Source organism: Heterocephalus glaber, unplaced genomic scaffold (assembly GCF_053883595.1).
Source record: "Heterocephalus glaber isolate CG9 unplaced genomic scaffold, H.glaber_assembly_v1.0 deba00001457, whole genome shotgun sequence".
In the NCBI taxonomy this organism is placed as follows: Eukaryota; Metazoa; Chordata; class Mammalia; order Rodentia; family Bathyergidae; genus Heterocephalus; species Heterocephalus glaber.
In genome coordinates this window covers 572,876-593,402 of record NW_028258305.1, presented here as the reverse complement: position 1 = coordinate 593,402, position 20,527 = coordinate 572,876, and the positions used below count along the sequence as shown (strand labels likewise).

At 39.0% G+C, this 20,527-nt stretch overlaps 1 protein-coding gene across 3 annotated transcripts in view; it reads left to right on the top strand.

Moving 5' to 3' along the window:
* Antxr1 (ANTXR cell adhesion molecule 1) overlaps positions 1-20,527 on the top strand; it is a 311,693-nt gene that overhangs the window by 72,168 nt on the left and 218,998 nt on the right. For all 3 annotated transcript variants that reach the window (XM_021262513.2, XM_004849931.3, XM_087216268.1), the window contains exons 7-9: positions 417-485; positions 1,759-1,839; positions 15,984-16,044. In XM_021262513.2, the coding sequence (XP_021118172.1) occupies positions 417-485; positions 1,759-1,839; positions 15,984-16,044 (211 nt within the window). The remainder of the gene's footprint in view (positions 1-416; positions 486-1,758; positions 1,840-15,983; positions 16,045-20,527) is intronic.

The following is a 20,527-nucleotide window of genomic DNA, read 5'->3' as shown; positions in this document are numbered from 1 at the left end:
GGCTACAGAAGTGTCATAGAGTTGTTGCAGATAAAACTGGTGTTAGACTGACTCTAAAAGTTTGATTTATCCTGAAAGCAGCAGGAAATATTTCCATCACGAAGATTTATTGTAATTTGTCTTAGCCTGCACTTTCCCTTTACTTTCCTCACCTTTCAAACCCCTTTATCAAGACTCTACTTCACTGGAGCTTTCTCAGTACTTCCTACTGGACTAATCACTCTCCTCCCAGATTATGTTAAAGTGTGATGTTAACTGGGGTATGAGTCTCTTAGGAATGGGGCTTGCTTTCTCTGGCATGGTACCTGGCATATGGTTGGTGCTCAAGAACCTGATTGTTAAAGTTAGTCTGGAAAACTCAACAAGAGTGCATTTGCCACTACCTCTCTCTAATGTTTTTTGTTTCTTTGACCCAGGCCAACAGATCCCGAGATCTCGGTGCAATCGTTTACTGTGTTGGTGTGAAAGACTTCAATGAAACACAGGTATGATGGTGAATTTCCTCAGGTTTGGGGACTGTTGGCCTCATGAATAATGGAAAACCTGTGCATTCCATAGAGATGATGCATCAGCAAGATAAATATCCTTTAGATAGGCTATTTTTCCTGAAATGTTATACAGGAAGAAATTATTGGTGGACAGACCTTCCAAACAGCATCTTTCTCAAAGTAAATTGACAAGATCTGAATTATCTTTAACTTATTTTCTTTTCATTTAATTTGACAAGTATATTTTTATTTAAATGATACATATTACGTTTGCCTATTAAAAGTCCAACACATTTTCAATACAAAATATGGAAATAATTGGACAAGTGGGGCAAAAATGTACACAAATACATATAAGCCAATTTTGAAAAACTGCTAACAACCTAAATAAATGTTCCTCAATGTAGTTCATAATTTCTTTTTGTTATAATGGCATAGGCAAATGCTCATGATATATTATTGAATGAATAAAATAGAGTAGTAAAGCAGTGAAAAGAGTATTTGCCCCCTTAGACTAAATATGCATATATTTGCATTGAAAAAGTATTAAAACTATATTTTGAATTGTTAATAAAGACACGTAGAGGGAAGGATTATGAATGACTTCTTTTTATTTTAACTTTCTTGGATTTTCTTGTTTTAACAATGAGTATATGTTATTTTTGCAGTCAGTAAAAACAAAAAATGGTATTCCATATACACTGGCACTGACTGACTGTGGCAATCACAGAACTACACAAAGATTTTTGGGTGGAAAACTTGTAGATCAGCTTCTCCTTGATCCCTTTTCTTTATGCATGCTTTGGGTGAATGGCTGGGGTCTCTATTCATTGACATTGCCCAACATCAAAGCCTGAATTTATTTTTTAAATTTCTCTGAAAGGAAACTTGAGTCTATTTCATTCAAATAAAGTTGCCAACAGGAATTTGGGTGAATGGGAGAAAAACAAGCCAATGGCTTGTCCCCAAATCCATAAATATACCAACCCAGGCCAAATATTCATCCAGCTGGGTAATCTTACCTCTGCCTCCAAGGAGAAAAGTATTAAAACAAATGTAAAAGCTGGAGCTGCCCCTTGGGCCTGCTCCAAGGGAGCCACTGGTAAGATCGTTACAGCTGAAGACCCTTAGGGGAGGCCCTGAGCCCAGTGAACGCCTCAAGGTCCTCTGGGCTCTAAATGAAAGTGGGAAGCGCAGACGAAGTCGCTTTTTCCTCCTTCACATCCTCACCTGACGTATCTCATGTGTGTTTGTGTTTGCGCATTTGCAGCTGGCCCGGATTGCAGACAGTAAGGATCATGTGTTCCCTGTGAACGACGGCTTCCAGGCTCTGCAAGGCATCATCCACTCTGTGAGTAGGGCACATCCTCCAAGGGGGATGGCAGATACTTTCTGTCCCCCATCCGCAATTAATGCCCCCATTCCCTCTCACTGAGGCTGGTGTTTTTATGCCTCAGAGAACATTCCTTTTTGTGTCTGCTGCATACTCTGTCTCCTTCCAGCCTTTCCTGCTGTTTCTCTTCTCATACTCCTGTGCCAGCTCTTCCCAGCAATGGAAAGTTAAAAGCTGAAAGGGACCCTGAGTGGTCAGTGAGCCAAACTTCAGGCACCCTCTCAGTTCTCATACTGGGCAGACTGGTGGCTGGTCATTTGCATTTGACCAACCTCAGCTTTCCTGGGTGTGACTGCAGGCAAGCTGCCTTTGTATCATTAGCAGGCTGAACCTGTGTTACCTGGCCAGAAGAGGCAACTTAGACCCCCTGATATCACCTGTATTTTTTTTTTGAGGATTACAGTAATTATTGGTGAACATACCTGCTATCCTTCCAGGCACATAATAGCTACTCAAGGCACATGAATCACTTTCTTTTCCACTTCCCATGCTCATCATGTGACGGACATTAATATCAGCTTCCCCTGATCCTCTAAATTTTCTTGAATATGCACAAAAAAAATCACCTGAGAATAATTGTAATACCAATTCTTAGGTCCTATTCCCAGAAGATTCCATTGCAATCAATTGGAGTTGAATCCAAGGAATGTGCTTGTTTTGAATCTACATTTTTGAATAAATAAGTGGACCAGGTATACTTTTAGCAGATTGATATATGTGACTATAAGTTTTGAAAATTGTGAAAATAATCCTGCATCAGGTAGGAAATTCCTATCTTAAATATACACAAATGACATTTGTTTTATTCCAAATGTATTTGTTGGCAAGGACCAAAAACCCACTTAAACTACCTTGACCAAAAAGTAGGAATTATTGAAAGGGTAGAGAGGCATCAGACTCAGGATGGGTCCATGGGTGAGGGAACCCAGCTTTAGATTTCTGGGGTCACTGTGAGGCACACATGATAATGTAAGCAATACAAACTACAATACCATATAAAACAACAACCCAAGAATGTGAAACATGACTAAGCAGGATTTGGGGCTGACATTGAATCTTCCAGAAGCTCAGAGGTGGATTCTTCTAGGTAGGAGCCTTCATGAGAGTGTTGAAGAGATTAGAGTCACTGAAAGATCAGGGGATTGGGGTGGGTGTTGCCAGCATAGAGACGGCACAACCTTGGCCCCCTTCTCAGAGCACATTCACGTTATGGTAATGATAACATCTGACCGATAGGAGAGTTTCAGGAGTAATGGAAAACAAGCTTGGACATTGGACTGGAACAAATTTGCAAGATCTTTGAAAGGGTTTTGATTCCAATTTTTAGGCAGTGGGTGGTATCACTGAAGCTTTTTTTTTTTGGTACCGGGGATTGAACTCATGACCTCGGGCTTATGAGGCAGGCGCCGTGTCACTGGGCTAAATCCCCGGCCCATCATTGAAGCATTTTTTAATTTTTACTTTTAAATTATCATGCAATAAATGTACTTCTTACTGGAACACAGTCTGAGGTTTCAATACATGTATATGGTGTGTACTGATCAAATCAGGGTAATTAATGTTTCCAGCACTGTATCATTTCTTCATGTTTGGAGCCTTTAATCTCCTCTCTCATCTCTTCATAAAATAACTGAAACATTTTTAACACATAACTGTTGATATTTAAGAAAAGAGTTATTGACTGTCTCTGCATTACATAGAAGGAAGACACCAGAGACAGTAGCCCAATCAGGAGGCTGTGACAGTAGACCTGCCTTTCAGATAACTGGATTATAAACAAGGACAAATCTTTTATCTGTTCAAAGGTTCTTAATGAGCCATGTGACTAACATCATTCAAGAGTTGGTTCCTACACAAATAATTAGAATGTTTTTATCTGTGTAAAGCAGTGGGTGTCATTGAATATTTTAGCCCTAACAACTCACCCAACTTCAACATGAGCCTGAGTGTTTGTAAAGCTCCCCTCATGCTCAAATGGAAATAACTCCAAGGATAAGTTAGAAGTTTTAGTGCAACTGTGTACAAAAAAGGAAGAAAAATAATTTGAGACATCAGTCTCCGGACTTTTAGCTGAATGATAACATTCTTATGAGCTTTTATCTGGAATTTATACTAGTGGTTTTGATCCTGCCAATACTCAAAACCCATGTTTATGGCAGTTGTTAATTTGTTTGCTTGGACAGAGAAACAAAGGAAAGCATAGCAGAGTTCATCTCTTAAATCAGACAGAAATAATTATGGTCTATGAGTTGGCTATTTTTAAGAAGTAGGTTTATTTCCCCTTTAAGATATTAAAAAGAAAGCCCTCATTTTTCCTCCATCTGAAGAATCTGTTCTAGCTTGATCCCATGGATACTGTTTTGTTATTTTCTCATAATAAAATAGGACTGGCTTAATTATCCAAAGTTAAGATTGCCAAGCAGCTTCTAATAAACTCACATGGCTCATAAAGTTTTCTGCCCATAAAGACTGTATTTTCAAACCTGAAATCAAGATACAGGGGCTAATACTTATTCATTGATCAAATATTCATTGAAAAACCTTGCATGCCAGGTTCTGACCACTCAGTTATAAGTGAATTGGGTGCAGGCCCCATCCAAGTAGACTTTACAGTCTAGTAGGAAAGACACAGGAAATATATAATTTAAATTGTGGTGAATGGTATAAAGGAAATAGCATATGCCAGAGATTAAGAGTAAATGGGTTGACAGAGAACCCAGGCTCCTGTGAAGAGACAACATAAAGGATGAAAAGGAACAGTCCACTGGAAGAGCAGGGATAGGATGTTCTTGCAAAGCATGACCCTAAAATGGTGACTAGGAGAATGAACAAGAAGTGTTCAAGGTGGAAAACTGCAGAGACAAAGAAGCAGGCAGATTTGAAGGCCACAGTATTTCCTATAAGGGCAGTGGGATACAATAGCCAGATGCAAAGTCTGACTATAAAGAAATCTTACAATCATGGCTCAGGAAATCTTATCCATAACCCCTGGGGATGATGAATAAACAAACACTCGGAATCAGTGGTACTGAGGTCTGTGACTGTGTGAAGAAGAAAAATCCTGATTATTAAGCATCTTTCCACTAAGCATTTTACCTCACAACCTCTCTCTGAAGAGGGATTTATTAACCCCATTTCACAAGAGAGGAAACTGAGTTACAAAGGGTTGATCGAGTGGAGAATTTGAACTCAGGTCTGACTCCAGAGTCTTACTCTTTCCCTGATGCTTGGATGTGAGGGTTTCCCTGATGCTAGGATTAGCAGGTGCTGATTACAGGGATGGTCATCCAGGCTGATGAACTCAAACCCCAATTCTCTGCTCCCTTAATCTGATGCATCTTTTTGTCGTTTCACTATTCTTTAATCCTCTCACTTTTAAGGAAGAAGTACTTATATGTCAAATTTATATAGTGAGTTATTTTTTATAGTGTTCTCACTTATTTTCCATTTTCTCTTCTGTGGAAGACAGGAAAAGGCAGAAGGAAATCAGAGTTGTAGAGAACCCATTTTGAGACCATAAACATATTTTCTTTACCCCACATAATATTATTATATTTAAAAAGCATATATGAGGGCTGAGGATTTAGCTCAGTGGTTCCGCCGCCTGCCTCGCAAGCGCAAGGTCCCAAGTTCGATTCCTGGTACAAAAAAACCACAAAAACAAAACCATACATGAACTGTGACTGTAGTTCAGTGATAGAATGCTCACCTAGCATGCACGAGGCCCTGGGTTCAATCCATAGCACATTAAATAAACAAACAAACCATACATTGCCCTTGAGTAAAGATTCTCATTCCCATTTTAAAGGTGAATAAACCAAAGCCCAGATAACCTGTCCAAGAGCACCCACCTCAAAGACAGAAGCAGAGTAGGAACTAGGCCCTACTCTAGAGCCCCTTCTTTCTCCTACCTGTTTCCTAGAAAGGTTCAAATAGTGCCCATGTCTTACCACGCGCCAGGCACTGTACAAATCATTTTAGATAATCATGTCATCGCATGGTCACAAGCACCATTTGATGTAGACATGCTTACCTTTTCTATAAAGCAGATACTATGAAGTCATACAGTTCAATGAGCAGTGATCCAGAATAGACCAGGTCTGTCTCTAATGGTGGGAATGACCACCAAACTCTACTGAATAATGTGAGTAGGAGAGGAAGTAGCTCCACTTCAGAGAGGAAGACACAGCGCACCAAAACTGTGAAGTGGCTTGACATAGTTCCCATAGTTACAGCCCAAGCAAAATCAAGATCAGAATCTGTGTCCTGGTCTGAGTGCACAGCGAGTGGCAGGCGAGTTTTCTGCCTTTTACAGCTGGCTGGAAAGTACCTCCAGAAATACAACCACTGTCAATGGATGAAGTCTCATCATCATGAGAAGGTGACAATTTGACAAGTAGACTTTGCAGACATTCAGGCCAGATGTTTCCCCTAAGCAATTATTTCTATCTGGTGGATTAAAATGTCCTGATGGAACAGAAATTCCCTTAGCTTGAATGGGCTCTTACAAAGATTGCAGAGGGCCATATTCAGACCAAAAGGAACTTCTTCCTCAACACACTTGTACGAGAGCCTACCTTTGAAGTTCATGACAGTATTTCTACTTGCTTCCTCAGAATACAGCAATAAAATTATGTGCCCTTTAAACCAGTAAAACTGTGGAGGAAGAAACTATTCATTTGCCTTCTCTTACTGCAGCTTCTTTGGGGAATTTCCACTGACCACAACTGGTGAATTTAGCACCAACCCTCAAGCGAATATAAGAAGCAAGGCTCGTGGGTCTTTGTTTTTGCCTTTTCAAAAGTGCTACAGGCACAAAAATGGGACCCTGCATGAACTGGAGTTCAGGTAACACTGAAATAGGTTGGCAGCTTTGAATCCTGACACTTGACCCTGTCACCACAATGCCTCTTTCTGCCAGCTGTCCGAACTTCATTCCAGTTGAGGATAGTACCTAGAAGCAGGAGCTCTGTATATGGAAAGGAGAACCTGGCTGTCACCAAGCCATCTCTATCTGGGTGCATTTCCCTAGGATAGCTATTTAAGCCTGTGCTTGGCTTTCTGTTAATTCAAGGGTGAGTCAGCAGCACATAGAGCTTTCTGTGTGTTTGATCAACAATAAACAAGAAGTATTGAGCAAACACAGCAGTGTTTTTAAGAATGTCTTGCAAGCCTTGGCACGAACCCCCTTGTTATCAGGAAATCTGTAAGTTCAGCAAAATGGGAATAAATCTATTCCACGGTATATATAAATCTGTTTTTATTTATAAAAACCAGCTCCTGTACTGATTTCTCTCTCCTACTCGTGGAAAGGTAGAATAAATGCACTCTCAAATCTGGCCCAATCCCTACCAAAACTAAGGCAAAAGCAGAGTCTGTCTTCCAGGCTTCCCTCACCTCCACTCTTCCACGACCCCCCTGGGAAATGTTAAAGCTCTCTTGCCAATTAAAATTGCAGCAGCTGCAGTTCTGCAGTCCTGGAAGGTGTCTGACTTCGTTAAACAAAAGGGTGGCGAGCACATCACAGCAGCAGCAGCCTTCTAGATCAGGCTTATATGTCACTGGCAGGAACCCCTTTCTCTTCCTTTCCCATCCAGATCCCGTCTCAAGGCTTGTCTCAACACAGGCACTGCTCAGTCTTCTCCATGGAGCCTGCCCTGGTCTCTCCCTCACCACAAACTCTCCTCACTCTGGTCTCTAGTAGCATCCATTGTGAGACCTCTTGCTTGGTCCTTGGATCTCATCCATGCTGCATGTCATTCTTCAGGGACATATGCTGAGTTGTGCAGTCACAGAGACCACCCCACATGCATTATTTCCAGTACTATGCTTTGCATATTCATTAATTATAAAGCAACCCAGAGCATTATAAAGCAATACAGCACTTGTGACCCATGGAAGACTTACACTACCCCATAAATGGGCAGTTTGATAGCTCTGTTTCTTGTAAAATCCCCCTCAGGCTCACTTCTTCCCCCGCCCTCTCCTCCAAGATAGCATTTATAAAAGATGGCTTTCTGGGCTCCATTCACATCAGCAGGCCTGGATAAAACACATAAATAGACTCAATTGTAGTTCCTGTACTAGGGCAGAAAAATCTTTAAAAAATTGTTTGCCTCAGCAGTCATTAATTAGACTCAGACTTTGCAGACATCCAGGCCAGACATTTGTCCTAAGCTGATGTTTCTATTCACCCTAGTAAAATGTCACAAAGTAATACAAATTCCCTTATCTTGAAGAGGCTACAAAGATTGCAAGGGAGGGCTGGGTATGTTCAGTTAGTACTCAGCTCACTCCTGCTTCTTGGCAGCTCCTCCTCCTTCTCTAGCAAGGAATCTGCTAAGACTCATTTTTAAAGCAACAGCGGAATTTTAGAATAAAATCAGCTCCCAAAGAAGGCCACTCATGTCACTAATATGCAGGAGGTCAACAAGCTCATCTTACTAAAAAAAATACATTTAAGATTTCACAGCTATCCGAGCTTTCCTTCTGAAAACATGAGAGGAAAGAAAGTGAGTTAGTGGGTGGAGAATGAATTTCCTCCTCCGTTTCAGAAGGTCCTACATTCCTTCAGCCCAGGTTCTCACTGAGTATGAAACTAACAGAGAGAAAATCAGTATTTATTTAAACAAGCTGGGCACTCTCCCTCAGCATGTTTTGATAGCAAACTATGTTGTTTAAAATCCAATAACTCCTTAATAATGTATTCCTTCTATGTAATAGCCTTATTTGGTATGATATACAGTGTACATAAAATCATGTTGCACATAAAAAAGATGTGCATATAATATTCCATTCTTATTTCAAAATCAGATTCTATAGAACTGACATTGACCTAGCAGTGTTCACTGTTAACAATAGGTGTGCCTGTTTGGTTTCAAGTGTGGAGTAGGATTGTGTATTAAGAATAGTAACTATGTCATTTTAGCATTTTACTAATATGTTATATGTTAAATAACTTCAAAATTCATGGGCACTTGGATGACCCTGAAAGTGTAGATGAGCCAGTAGTATGTACCAGGCTGCCTGGCTGCTTCTAAAAGCCATGGTCTTCAGATTTATCCAGTGTGCTTTCTGCCAGCAGCTGTTTCCATGTGTGATCCTCCTGGAGAAACCTGAGCCCTACCCACCCAACTTAGACTTCTACATTTTTTCCCAAGTAAAGGGATCAAGGCCTCTAATAAAGTAGGCCAACCTAGACCTTGGGAAAAAATGGCACACTTGATGGCATTATTGTTCAAGAGAATAGCCATTAAAGAAATGGAAAGGATGAAATAGTCCTCTTGGGAAGGCAGTCCCCAAAGATGGTGGCTCTCTTTAAGAAGAGAGAAGTGTACAAGATACAGAATATGGCTTTGTATTCAGGAGATGTTGTGATTATACTTATAGGGCAAAAGAAAGATTAATTCATAATATGTGATAATGCTAGTTCTTGAAACCATGCAGGAAGTATGCCATTTACTTGTTTATTTATTCAATAAGTATTTACTGAATGCCTACTATGTGCCAGATTAAGTACTGAGATATGGCAGTGGGTAAAAAGAAATCTAATCCTTGCCCGTGTAGAACTTATAATCTACAAAGACAATGACCAGACACTCAAAAATGTATAATTAAAAACTGTGCTAAGTACACCACAGGTTGTTAGTTTATACTATATTGTGGGTGGATATAGAGATACATAATTGGTCAGATCATCAAGAATTAGGTGGCAGAGTATATACTAGATTTTAGAGTCACAAAGAACAAGCATAAGGAAAACTGCTACATTTTTGTATTTGAAAACTCCATAGGTATATTTAGTCAACAGATTAACTACTAGCCTACTTCAAGCCCCAGACATCTTTCTCTTTTCTGTAAATGTTTAAAACAGAAACTACTGGTGTTTGTTTTGGGGGATTCATATATGCATATAACATACCTTGATCACTTTCAGTCCTTTACCCCTCTTTTCCTTTCCTCCTCCCAATCCTCTTCCCCATTTCCAAGAGTCTACCTTCTAGTTTCCTATCATGTATATTATATTCATTGATGTATTTATTTATATTTTAGGTTTCTTATATAAGAGAAAACACACAATACTTAACTTTTTGACTCTGGATTATTTTGCCTAGCATAATGATCTTGAATCCCATCTATTTTCTTGCAAACGACATGATTTCGTTCTTCTTTATACCATCTGTTGATGGGCATCTAGGGTATTTCCACAGCTTAGCTCCTGTGAATTGTACCACTATTAACATGGGTATGTGTGGGTCACCATAATTTAATGTCTTTTAATACTTTTGAGGGGACACCAAGAAGTAGACTTGGGTCAAATGGTATTTCTATTTTTAGTTTTATGAGCATGTTTCATACTGATTTCCACAGTGGTTGTACTAGTTTATATTCCTGTCAACAATGTAGGAGCCCTCCCACCACATCCCGTTCCAGCATTGTTTTTTCCATTCTTGATAGTAGCCATTTTGACTGAAGTAAGACGGAATCACAAAGATATTTTGTCTTGCATTTCCCTAGTAAGCCACAAACATTTTTAAACCAGAATGTTTCCTGTACAACATGTAAGACAGCAAAGAGCCTGCTCTGAAGAACTTTCCAAAAACATATGAAAGCAAAAGGCCTCTGTACTGTAAATGGACAAAGGAGGTTTTCCATTATTAACACACACACAAATTCTTCAACAGTAATTGGCCAACTAAATAAAGTTATTTTTTATTTGAAAAAGGGGTAGAGTAATTTTTTTAGAATAAGCATGCCTATTACAAGAGAGAGGGTCCTGTCAGGTAAAAGAGCTGAAAAACCAAGGCCAGACCAGACCACAACAAGCCTTTATTGCAGGGACGATCTGCCGGGCTGTCTCCAAACAAAGGAAAGACAAAAGCAATATGGCTAGGTAGGGAGCACTTCTTATAGAAGCTGGGGTGGGGCTTGTAGGAGCTGGGGTGGGGTTGAGTGATGTCGTGGCTAGGGACTGGAGGAGCCTGTGACTTCACTAGTTGTTAGGAGGACAGCAAGTATCAGGTTACTCTTTTGGCAGGAAAAGGGCATGTTGGGAAGAAGAAGGTGTCCTTTGGTGGGAGAAGCCATCCTGGGGTTGGATTTAGGTGGGGACCAGGGCATTATGGGAAAGAGAAGGCCACTTTGGGTGGAAAATTTCTTACTCATCTTGGAACTGGGTTTAGGTGGGAACCAAGGTATTATGGGAAGAAGGAGGCAGCCATTATATATAGCAGCCATCTTAAGGTGAGGGAAATCTATCAGTTCCTAATAATTCTGTGCAAATATTCACAGTTGTTTAAGGATTCTGGAGAAATCTCTGCATAAACTGAGAACTTTATGACAAAGGATGTTAGATTTTTAGAATCCAAAAATCCAAACTCATATGCAACCTGGACTAGTTCACAGTGGATTTCACTTTAAATACATTAAATACCTCTTACAACTTGGCAAAGTTCTTGTCTATCTGCTTTCTCTCTTGTTCTCCCAATAGCCCAACGAGGTTTGCAACAGTAACCCTACCAATAACAACACATTGCATTTATTTAGCTCTTTATGAGTTTCAAACCTGGTTCCCCATCTATTTTCTCTTTAAATCTGTCCAAAGGCTGGCAGGAAAATAGTATTAACCTTGGTTCAGTTTCAGAAAATATGATTAAGCATGAGGCCAATGATGGGATGGAAGTGTACACTAACTTCGATTCTTGTCCAAGGATTATAGCAGCAGCAGTAATAACAACACACAGCTACCGTTGTTTGAATCTGTGTCAGACATCCTAAGTGCTTTACTGCCAAGATTTCTCTGAACACATTTCTTGGTGCCTTATTTTCATGAAATGCACATGCTGGCTGATGTACCAAGGGTCAACTGTCTATTGATCAATCACATCTGTCTAGTTCTATCTGTAAGACAAAAAACCTTGTAGCTGTCCTTAATCTCACTCTTCCTCACTTCCAATCCAATATAAATTTTATCACAGAGTCCAATTGATTGTACAAAAGAAAAACCCAGATTTATGTCTTTTATCGAATACATCCTGTTGAACTCAGTGTTTTTCTTATCCCATTATACAGATTAGGAAACTGAAATTCCAGGGTTCAATGATTTGTGCAAGTCCATATGCCCAATAAGTGGTGGGGCTTGGATTTGAACAGAAATCCATCCAGAGGTTAAATCTATTTATCTTTCTCCAGAGCCCAAGTTTTTGGTGATAATAACTACCATTCGTTAAAGGTGCATCAAGTTCCAGACTCTGTGTTATGCTCTGCCTTCGTTATCTCATTTATCTTCCTAACACAGCAACTTTATGTTAGTGCTTTAGGTGCATGTTGTTATCTCACTTGCACAGGTGAGGCAGAGACTCAAAGAGGTCATAGAATTTTCCCACCCACCATTGGACTGCCCATGAGTGAGTTGACCCAAGCAATTTGATTCCAAACTCCAAGTTATTACTCAGTGTGTTAAATTGGTCCCAAATTGGGGTTCAAAAAATTTAAAGACTCACCAAGAAGCATAAGTCAGGTGGGTAGAGGGGCAGGACAAAGACCCGACTGCTCACATTAGACTATACCATAAGCATGTGATGATCTTGGCCTGGTCCCCTCTATGAACCAGTTACACCCTCCCCTCCCCTCTGACCTCAACCTAACCTTGCATGCATCTCTTCCACTCCATCTAGTGATTTCCCTTTAGCTACAGCTTTCCCCAGTGCTGTGCCTACACCTCCTCCATGGCTACTGCCTGGGAAGGGAAGGGGTCCTCTATTTCCTCACTCCCAGACATACACCATTCCTGATCTGCTGGTGATCTGCTGTCTGCTGAAGTTCAGACAGATAGATGACAGTATAGTCTGGGCTGCTAATAACCAAGGCCACCCCCATCCACTCAGTACCATTATGACTTACTACCTTTGAAAACAGACATTTCAAACTAATAGGAGCCACAGTCTCAGACAAATCCTGCCCATCCCCCCACTGATAAATTTTACTCTATTGGCTGTAATGCATCCCTTCCACATGTTTTAAATTAAGATTGAGAAAGCTGTGTTTTTACTAGATTGAATCACAGCATTTGGCTGATATTTTTTGGCCCTTCATACACTCCTTAAATTTATCAGCTAATTGCAGATACTTTTAGAGAATTAGAACATGTATGCTTATTATAATAATCCCCACTAGTGTGTCTTTGTGATCAAAGATTCACAAGTATCTTTCTTACCAACCCCTGGTTAAATGTTGAGTTGGTTCAAAAATATAATTTAAACTCAAGAATTTACATGAATGAAAATATTGTGTATGTATTTAGGGAAATAGGGACAGGATAGAACCAATAACTAGTTTTTATTCTTAGACTATTTTGAAATCTTTAGTTGTACATGAAATTATTTATTAGGAGATGTCAAATGATTGAGGAATTTTAAAACATCAAAACAGCTTTGTGTGGTTCTAATGCCACTATTTACTGAAGTTCTTCTTCTGAGATCATTCAGTTTCTTCAAACGTGACTCATTGGAGTCTTATGCCCGAGTATATGTCAAAAGGGGTGGCTGTGTCCCTCAGTCATGGCAACCACGGCTGATGTGGCCATGAGGCAGGAAGAGCCCACTAGCACCATACTGAGGGGTGAGTGGGGGCTGGTCTTCACTCAAGTAGGATGACTGTCACCTGGGGTGTGAGTCATTTTGTCCAGTATCCAGGAAAGCCCCAGTCCAAGGACATTACTACAGGCTTAAGAGTTTAGAAAGACTGGATAGCCCACAGGAAAGGAGAGGATGGAGATCTCAGCAGAGAAAATTAGGTGCCCTGGTTATAACCTTGGCATCCCTTTTGCCAAGTCAGAGTGACAGGGAAGGAGAAGCAGGAGCTCAGCAATAATACTAGGTGCCCAGAGCCAGGGATGTGAGGACCACAAACTCCAACAGAGATACACAAGGGATGTCACATCCAGAACATTCACTTCCTGCTGCCATCAGACAGGCTCAGGCACTAGCGAGGAACTGAGGCTACACCTGAGTTTGGAGGTAAGGGACTATAATTGGGTAAGCGAGAGGCCAAGAGAATAAAGCAAGAGCTGAAGGAACAACTTCTGCTTCCAACTGCAAAATCAGAAAGAAGCTGAAAACAAATAGGAAAAGCAAAGTACAAAAGTTGTACAAAAAAAAAAAAATTGTGACAGAAAAGTAGCTGGAAAAATTTCCCTTGGATCTATCACTTCATTGTAACTTATTGCATCTTTTATCTGAATATATATATTCATATATATTCATATATATTCATATATATCATTTATTTTTATATATGATATAGTATATATTATATTATCTATTATAATATAATAGTGTATATTATATTATATATATCTTAAACCAAAGAAGTCAAAGAAAGAAATGCTAACTTATGGCTTTCAGGTATATAAAGCTACCTAAAGGGCATGTTTGTGGGGGCACCTATTCTAATAACTTTTAATGTTTTTTCATCTGCACATCAGAGATTTTTCTTAAGCTTGTTTGTTCATTTCCTTTCACAATGCTTCCTTATGAGGACACCCAGAATTCTCTCTAGAATGGGTAAATATTATCTCTTATGATAAACTGGTTTGTTTTTATTCCACAGATTGGGACACTCATAAATGCTTTTTCACTTGCTACTAGAAAGTTTAGAGTTAAGTCCACCCTAGTAAAGAAATAAGCTCCTCACAGCACATTTTTCATACACTATTCTCATTCCTTGCATCAACTTTCTGTTGTTTTCCCTTGAATCTATCACTTTCTTGTAATTTATGGCACTTTTGGCGGGGGGTGGGGGGTACTGGGGATCAAACTTGGGACCTTGTGCTTTTGAGGCAGGCAGTGGAACCACTGAGTTAAATCCCCAGCCCTGGCATCTTTTATTTGATTGTATTTTATGGCGTATGTGTAGCTTAAACTGAACAAGAAGTACATCTAAATAAATATATCAATGTGTTTCCCGGTGCTAAAAAATGATTTCTTCTTTTACAGACTTTAAATTGTATAATCACATCATTAGTAGCTTTAACAACTGCCTTTTCATAAATAAAGAAATGGTTTTCATCAGACCCTTAAACCATCTCAAATTTCAAATTAAGGACCAAGAAAAAATATCACATTTGGTTATTAAGTTAAGTCAATGTCCCATACTTGTTTAAAATATTTGTTTCAAATTTTATAATCAGTATTCCATAAGAGGAAGGATTCATAAATGGTAGAGAGACGCTTAAGTTCTACATTCAAATACACTGCTCTGGCCAGAGTCTGCACTAGTAACTCCCTATGAGGTCATGGGATTCCTTGGACTCCCACTCAGTCCTACAGGACTAATTTGTAGATGAGAATACCTTTCAATTTTAGTAAGGCTCAGGGAATCCTCCAAAAGAGTGAGGAACTACATGCAGCCTACAAAGCCCACTTTCCAGACTTTTCTAACAACAAGGAACTTTGAGTAATCTGACTATGCAGCACCTATGGGGAATTGGCCATCTCCACCCCATCTCTCCTGCCTTATCCATTATGACTTCTATTTCTACTTTCTGAGCTCTTTGTGGGTCAGCTAAAGAGGTCTGTGTATTTCTACTTTCTCACCTTTGCTCATCTTATTCACTACCTGGACCCTAACCTGCCCTTAACCCACTCCTCTCCATTTGACATCTGTGTTCAGCTCCCACCTTTTTTGTGAAGCCCTTTGAAGAATACCTGCCCCTGAATCTCCCGCCTATGAACTTCACAGCTTCTATTGTCTCCCCCCATCCTTGCCCCCACTGTCATGTATCATGTCACACAAATGAATATTTTTGCAGCTCTATATTAAACCTCCCTAAACTAGGACTGGTGAATCATCAGCTCAAAAAATATCCATTGGGAGATGAATGAGTGAATGATTCTTACGGCTTTTCAGGGACACAACAGCATATAGCATAATCTGGCTCCTGAAATGTTTAGCATTGATGATAATAGTACAGATCCTACTATCCCTCCAAGCCCCACTGCACAATGTCCTTGAACTTTCCTATCACAGTAGCTAAAAGCACTGTTTTAATTCTTTTAACTAAATAAGCTGGACATTGACTATATTATTTTTTCTCTTCTTAGATTTTGAAGAAGTCCTGCATTGAAATTCTAGCAGCTGAGCCATCCACCATATGTGCAGGAGGTAAATTGAAATCAAGTGCTAATTGCTTTCATATAATTGATGATGTTCTGAGTTCAAATCACATGTTTCCTTCATTACAGGGGGAATGGGAGAGTCAGGGCAAAAAGATAATGGATAAAAAAAGCGTAGAAATTGCTAACTAAATTTGCTTCTAGGGAAGAAAAAGAAAGAAGCAATATCAGTTGTTTGAAAGTTTGAAAAAGTTTGTCCAAATTGTCTTTTGTATGGAACCTATTTACAAAGAAATTGTAGAAATGCTGGATTTTCACACCAATACTAAAAACTGATCACCACTGCCACCCTGCTTCTGGATAGAAGTGGAGTCACCCTACATCTTCACAAAAGTTCTACAGATGCCAGCTGATCACAGTGGCCACAGACCACAGTGACTGCAGACTACCCCATAGGCCTGCAGTGTGGTTGGTGCTGGCCTTTCTGCATAATTCATATATTTTTCTTAATTGTTCAATCTACTATCCTCATAAAGTCATGGTTTGCAACATCAGTTGTCTCAGTAAAGAGCCATTATAATTTTGTCATTAATGTAGAAATCTCCACTTATATAAAGAAGGCTTCTGTGAGTCATGTTTTAGCTAAGTGATAAAAAGGGGGGTCTCATTCTTATTTTATATTGTAATGAGCTGCCTAAAACTTCAACCATGCTACTCTTTTCAGATAATTCTACATATATCCCGTTACTTTTCTTTCATTCATGTAGAAAGTTTTTTGGGTTTTTTTCTGGTACCAGGGATCGAACTCGGGACCTTGAGCTTGTGAGGCAGGCGGCAGAACCACTGAGGTAAATCCCTGGGCCCTAGAAAGTATTTTTAAACATCTACTGCACACCAGGCACTGTGCTGGATGCTGGAGATAGCAGAAAAATAAACTCTTCGCGTGAGTCCCAGAATCTTTCACTACTGAGAGTCCCTGTTGATATCACCTTTCCAGCCTCCCAAAATACCAAGAGCCAGTCATTTGTTATCAATAAAAAAATGTCATGAAACCTCGATAACAAGGTTGAAGGAAAAACTTTCAGACCTTTCAAACTTACACTTTTCAAACTCGATGGCATATTTTATTGTCATTAATGAGAGAATTCCTTGACGATTTCTTTCCCATTTCTTGGCTGTATCTTAGAACAACTGAAAGACTTGCAAGGAGTTAAACACTAAATAATCTGTGCCAACATCAGAACATTAAGTATTTATGTAAATATATAAAGGTGTTAGCAATACTTGTGCCTAATTATGTAAATACATACATATATGTGCAAACAGACATGCATATATACTTGTATATAAAGTTAGTAAAACACTTGCTGACTATTGTGAAATGTGTTTTCATTTCCTCACCAAAATCAATCCAAAAAGATGACCTACTGATGATTAAATAAACAGTTTTCTGGCAATATAGACATTTATACGGGCAAATGTATTTGCCACAGGGATTGATCCAGAGAATCTCTTTAAGAAAAAAATTCAAACCTTTACAAACTTGACAGAAACTTCTGAGCATGTGAGCACAGTGCCAGGGCCTTGGAAGGGACCTGTGCAATGAGGGGTCTCAGTTAGGCTTCATTCCTTTCAAGGTAAATCACCTCCGCGCTTCTGGTGGAGTACATGGATGGGTTATTTAGATTAATTTAATCTTGTATATTGTGTGTGTGTAAACTTTATCGTTCCCTGATATTAAAGCAATTAGAAAACAAGGAAGTCTGCTAATTAGGTAATTGTCCTATTCATGAAGAAAACCTAGTCATTCTGTTCAGTGATCCTGCTGGATGTGTTGCAACCTTGTAATGCATCAGAAAGTCTGAAGACAATGAACACAATTTCTAATTCACTAGCATAATCAGTTCTTTTCCTAAATGCTTCTTGAAGACACCAAAGGAATGTCATTTCTCTCTACTTCCCACTGCTTAGCAGTGTCTCGTACTTAACAAGTGGTCAATAAAAGTTTGGCTGAATGTCCTAATTCCTGTATTCCTCCAAGACAGGAGCTTTGACTTTTGCTTTTTTGACTTTTGTTAATTCCTTTCACTTAATCATATGAAGTTAATATATCTTTGTGCTGCCCAATTAAAATAAAGCACAATTAGAAATTAGTAGCCAAAGATAGAAGAGGACCAAAATAAAAATCTTGACCACTTAAGACAGTAGAAAAATGTCTTCCTCAATAATTCTAGACTCAACAAGTAAATAAAAATCTCCCTTACATACCATTAAGTTATTCAAGACGACAAAAACACCTCATATGTAAAATCAACAAATATGGCACAGAAATATCAAAACCTACAAGATCTGATCCTAGCAAATTCACAGATTCTTAATACATTTCTTATTAAATGAAAACTAAAAATAAGTGAAATATAAATTAGTGAAAGAGTTTTTTAAAATCTAAGGAACATGCAAGGAAAAGAAGATAAAATGCATTAACAAATTTAAACAAATTGAAGCAGTTTAACTAATAAAATATTCCAAGGGCTGTTTCTTTAGTAGAACCAGTAACATCAACAGATATCTGATAAATCCAACCTAAAAGATCTTTCTTTTGATATTTTAAAAATCTCTGCTGTATATATAATATTACACATTTATAGGCAAATAATATTTTTCTGTCTCAAAGCAAAGTATCCAATTATATTTCCTTTATTTTTTATAAAGAAACAATACCGGATACAGTGATGGAAGCTAGTCCTAGGTTTTGAAAAAGGCATCCTCCTCCTTAAATCAGAATCTTAAGGATTAGAACATAATAATTACAGAATAACTACTAAAAAAAAAGTGAAATGCCCAAAGGAACCCTTCCATCAGAAGTTCTTCCACAGATTTTCCTCACAGTCTGACTTTGATGATTCTCTGGAGTAAGCATGGCTTTCATGAAGTGTTGGAGCCCGTCCCGTTGTCCATGGATGTGAGTGCCTATGAGACAGAGTGAGCCATGACCCTTATGATTTTCATTAGGCTACTTGAGAATCTAGGGCTTACCAGGAATTTAAATAAAAATGTTCCCAAAAGCATAAACTGTTGTACAAAATAAGGTGGCATTATTACCATCAGCATCACTTTAATGAGGATTCAAGGTCAATGTTGAATCATGATGCCAACATTGTTGTATCTGAATGAGAAACGCATGCATTTTTCTCCACTGAAAGAAATTTGGGGGGTACATTGATAGTTTGGAGTCTCTGCAAAATAACTCATTAATTCATTACGTGCTGAGGGAGAAAGTAAATAAGGAATGTTCCCATTTCCAAAGTATAATGGTCAGACCAAGCTCTAGATAGATCTGGGAAGAAGACCAGACTTCTCTTTCATCAAAAGACCTTGTGTCTGAGCCCTGTTACTTCTCTCTGAGAGTTACTTCCTTTCCATATGCCCCAGAGGACCCCAGCTAGAGGGCCCCACCCAGGCCTGTCCTGCTGAAGACATACTATGCTGTGGATTACATTCCCCCAACCCAGTGACTTCAGCTGACTCTCACCCCAACTCTACACCAGCAATGGGTCTGGTAGCACACTGAGCTCTGAGAGAGGCAATAAAAGAAAGCACGGGGTGGACAACAAAATCTAAATCTAACACAGATCTTTCTATATGTTAGGTGGCAAATAAGGTGGAATTTAATGGGACAAATAGAAAGTGTTGAACTTGGTCTCAAATGCCCAGTTTCACATACAGGAGAATTTAAGGAATCCTGACTTAGTAATGGTTTATGTAGGGAGAAGGAAAAAACACAAGGATAGTCATGGCTATCTTAGTAGCCAGCAAGAATGCTTCCTACAAAAAATAACTGATACACTCTCAGGGTGCATCAATAGCCATCTAGGTGCAGGTCAAGAGAGCTGGTGGTCCTAATATTCTATATTCAGACCATGGTTTAAAGTCCCATGTTTTAAAAACTGTAGTGACAGAGATATGTCCATAGGAGAAAAAGTGATGAATCTGGAAGCCATATTAATAATTCTTTCACAGATCCTCTATTTCCCTTTCTTTCTATCTCTCCCTGTCATCTTTTCTTCCTTTCTTCCTTCTTTTCATCCTTCACTTTCTTTCTTGTTTTTCTCATCTTTTCTCCTTCTTTCTTTTTTTCTTTTCTTCCTTTTTCCTTTCTTTCTTCCTTCCCATCAATTATTAGTATCAACTATGTGCAACACAATGTGAAAACTATGAGTACAGAAATTCATAGAGCTTGCTCCCAACCTCCCATGAAACTCAGGCTGCTCTGAAAGATAGTCTAGTTTGAATAAATTAGAAAACCATGCATTGAGCACTATAACAAAGATCTGCTCATGAACAGTGGGAGCAGTAATGAGATGCTTGCAAAATGAAAAATAGCTAGAGATTTAGACAAAAAATTGAGACAATCACAAATGTACCTTCAGATGTTTGGTGGATTCTCATATAAAAAGGAATTATGAGGCTTATAATGTATAGTTTCAGGAGACTACTACAGATAATTCAATGAGACAAATTTTGTCTTATCA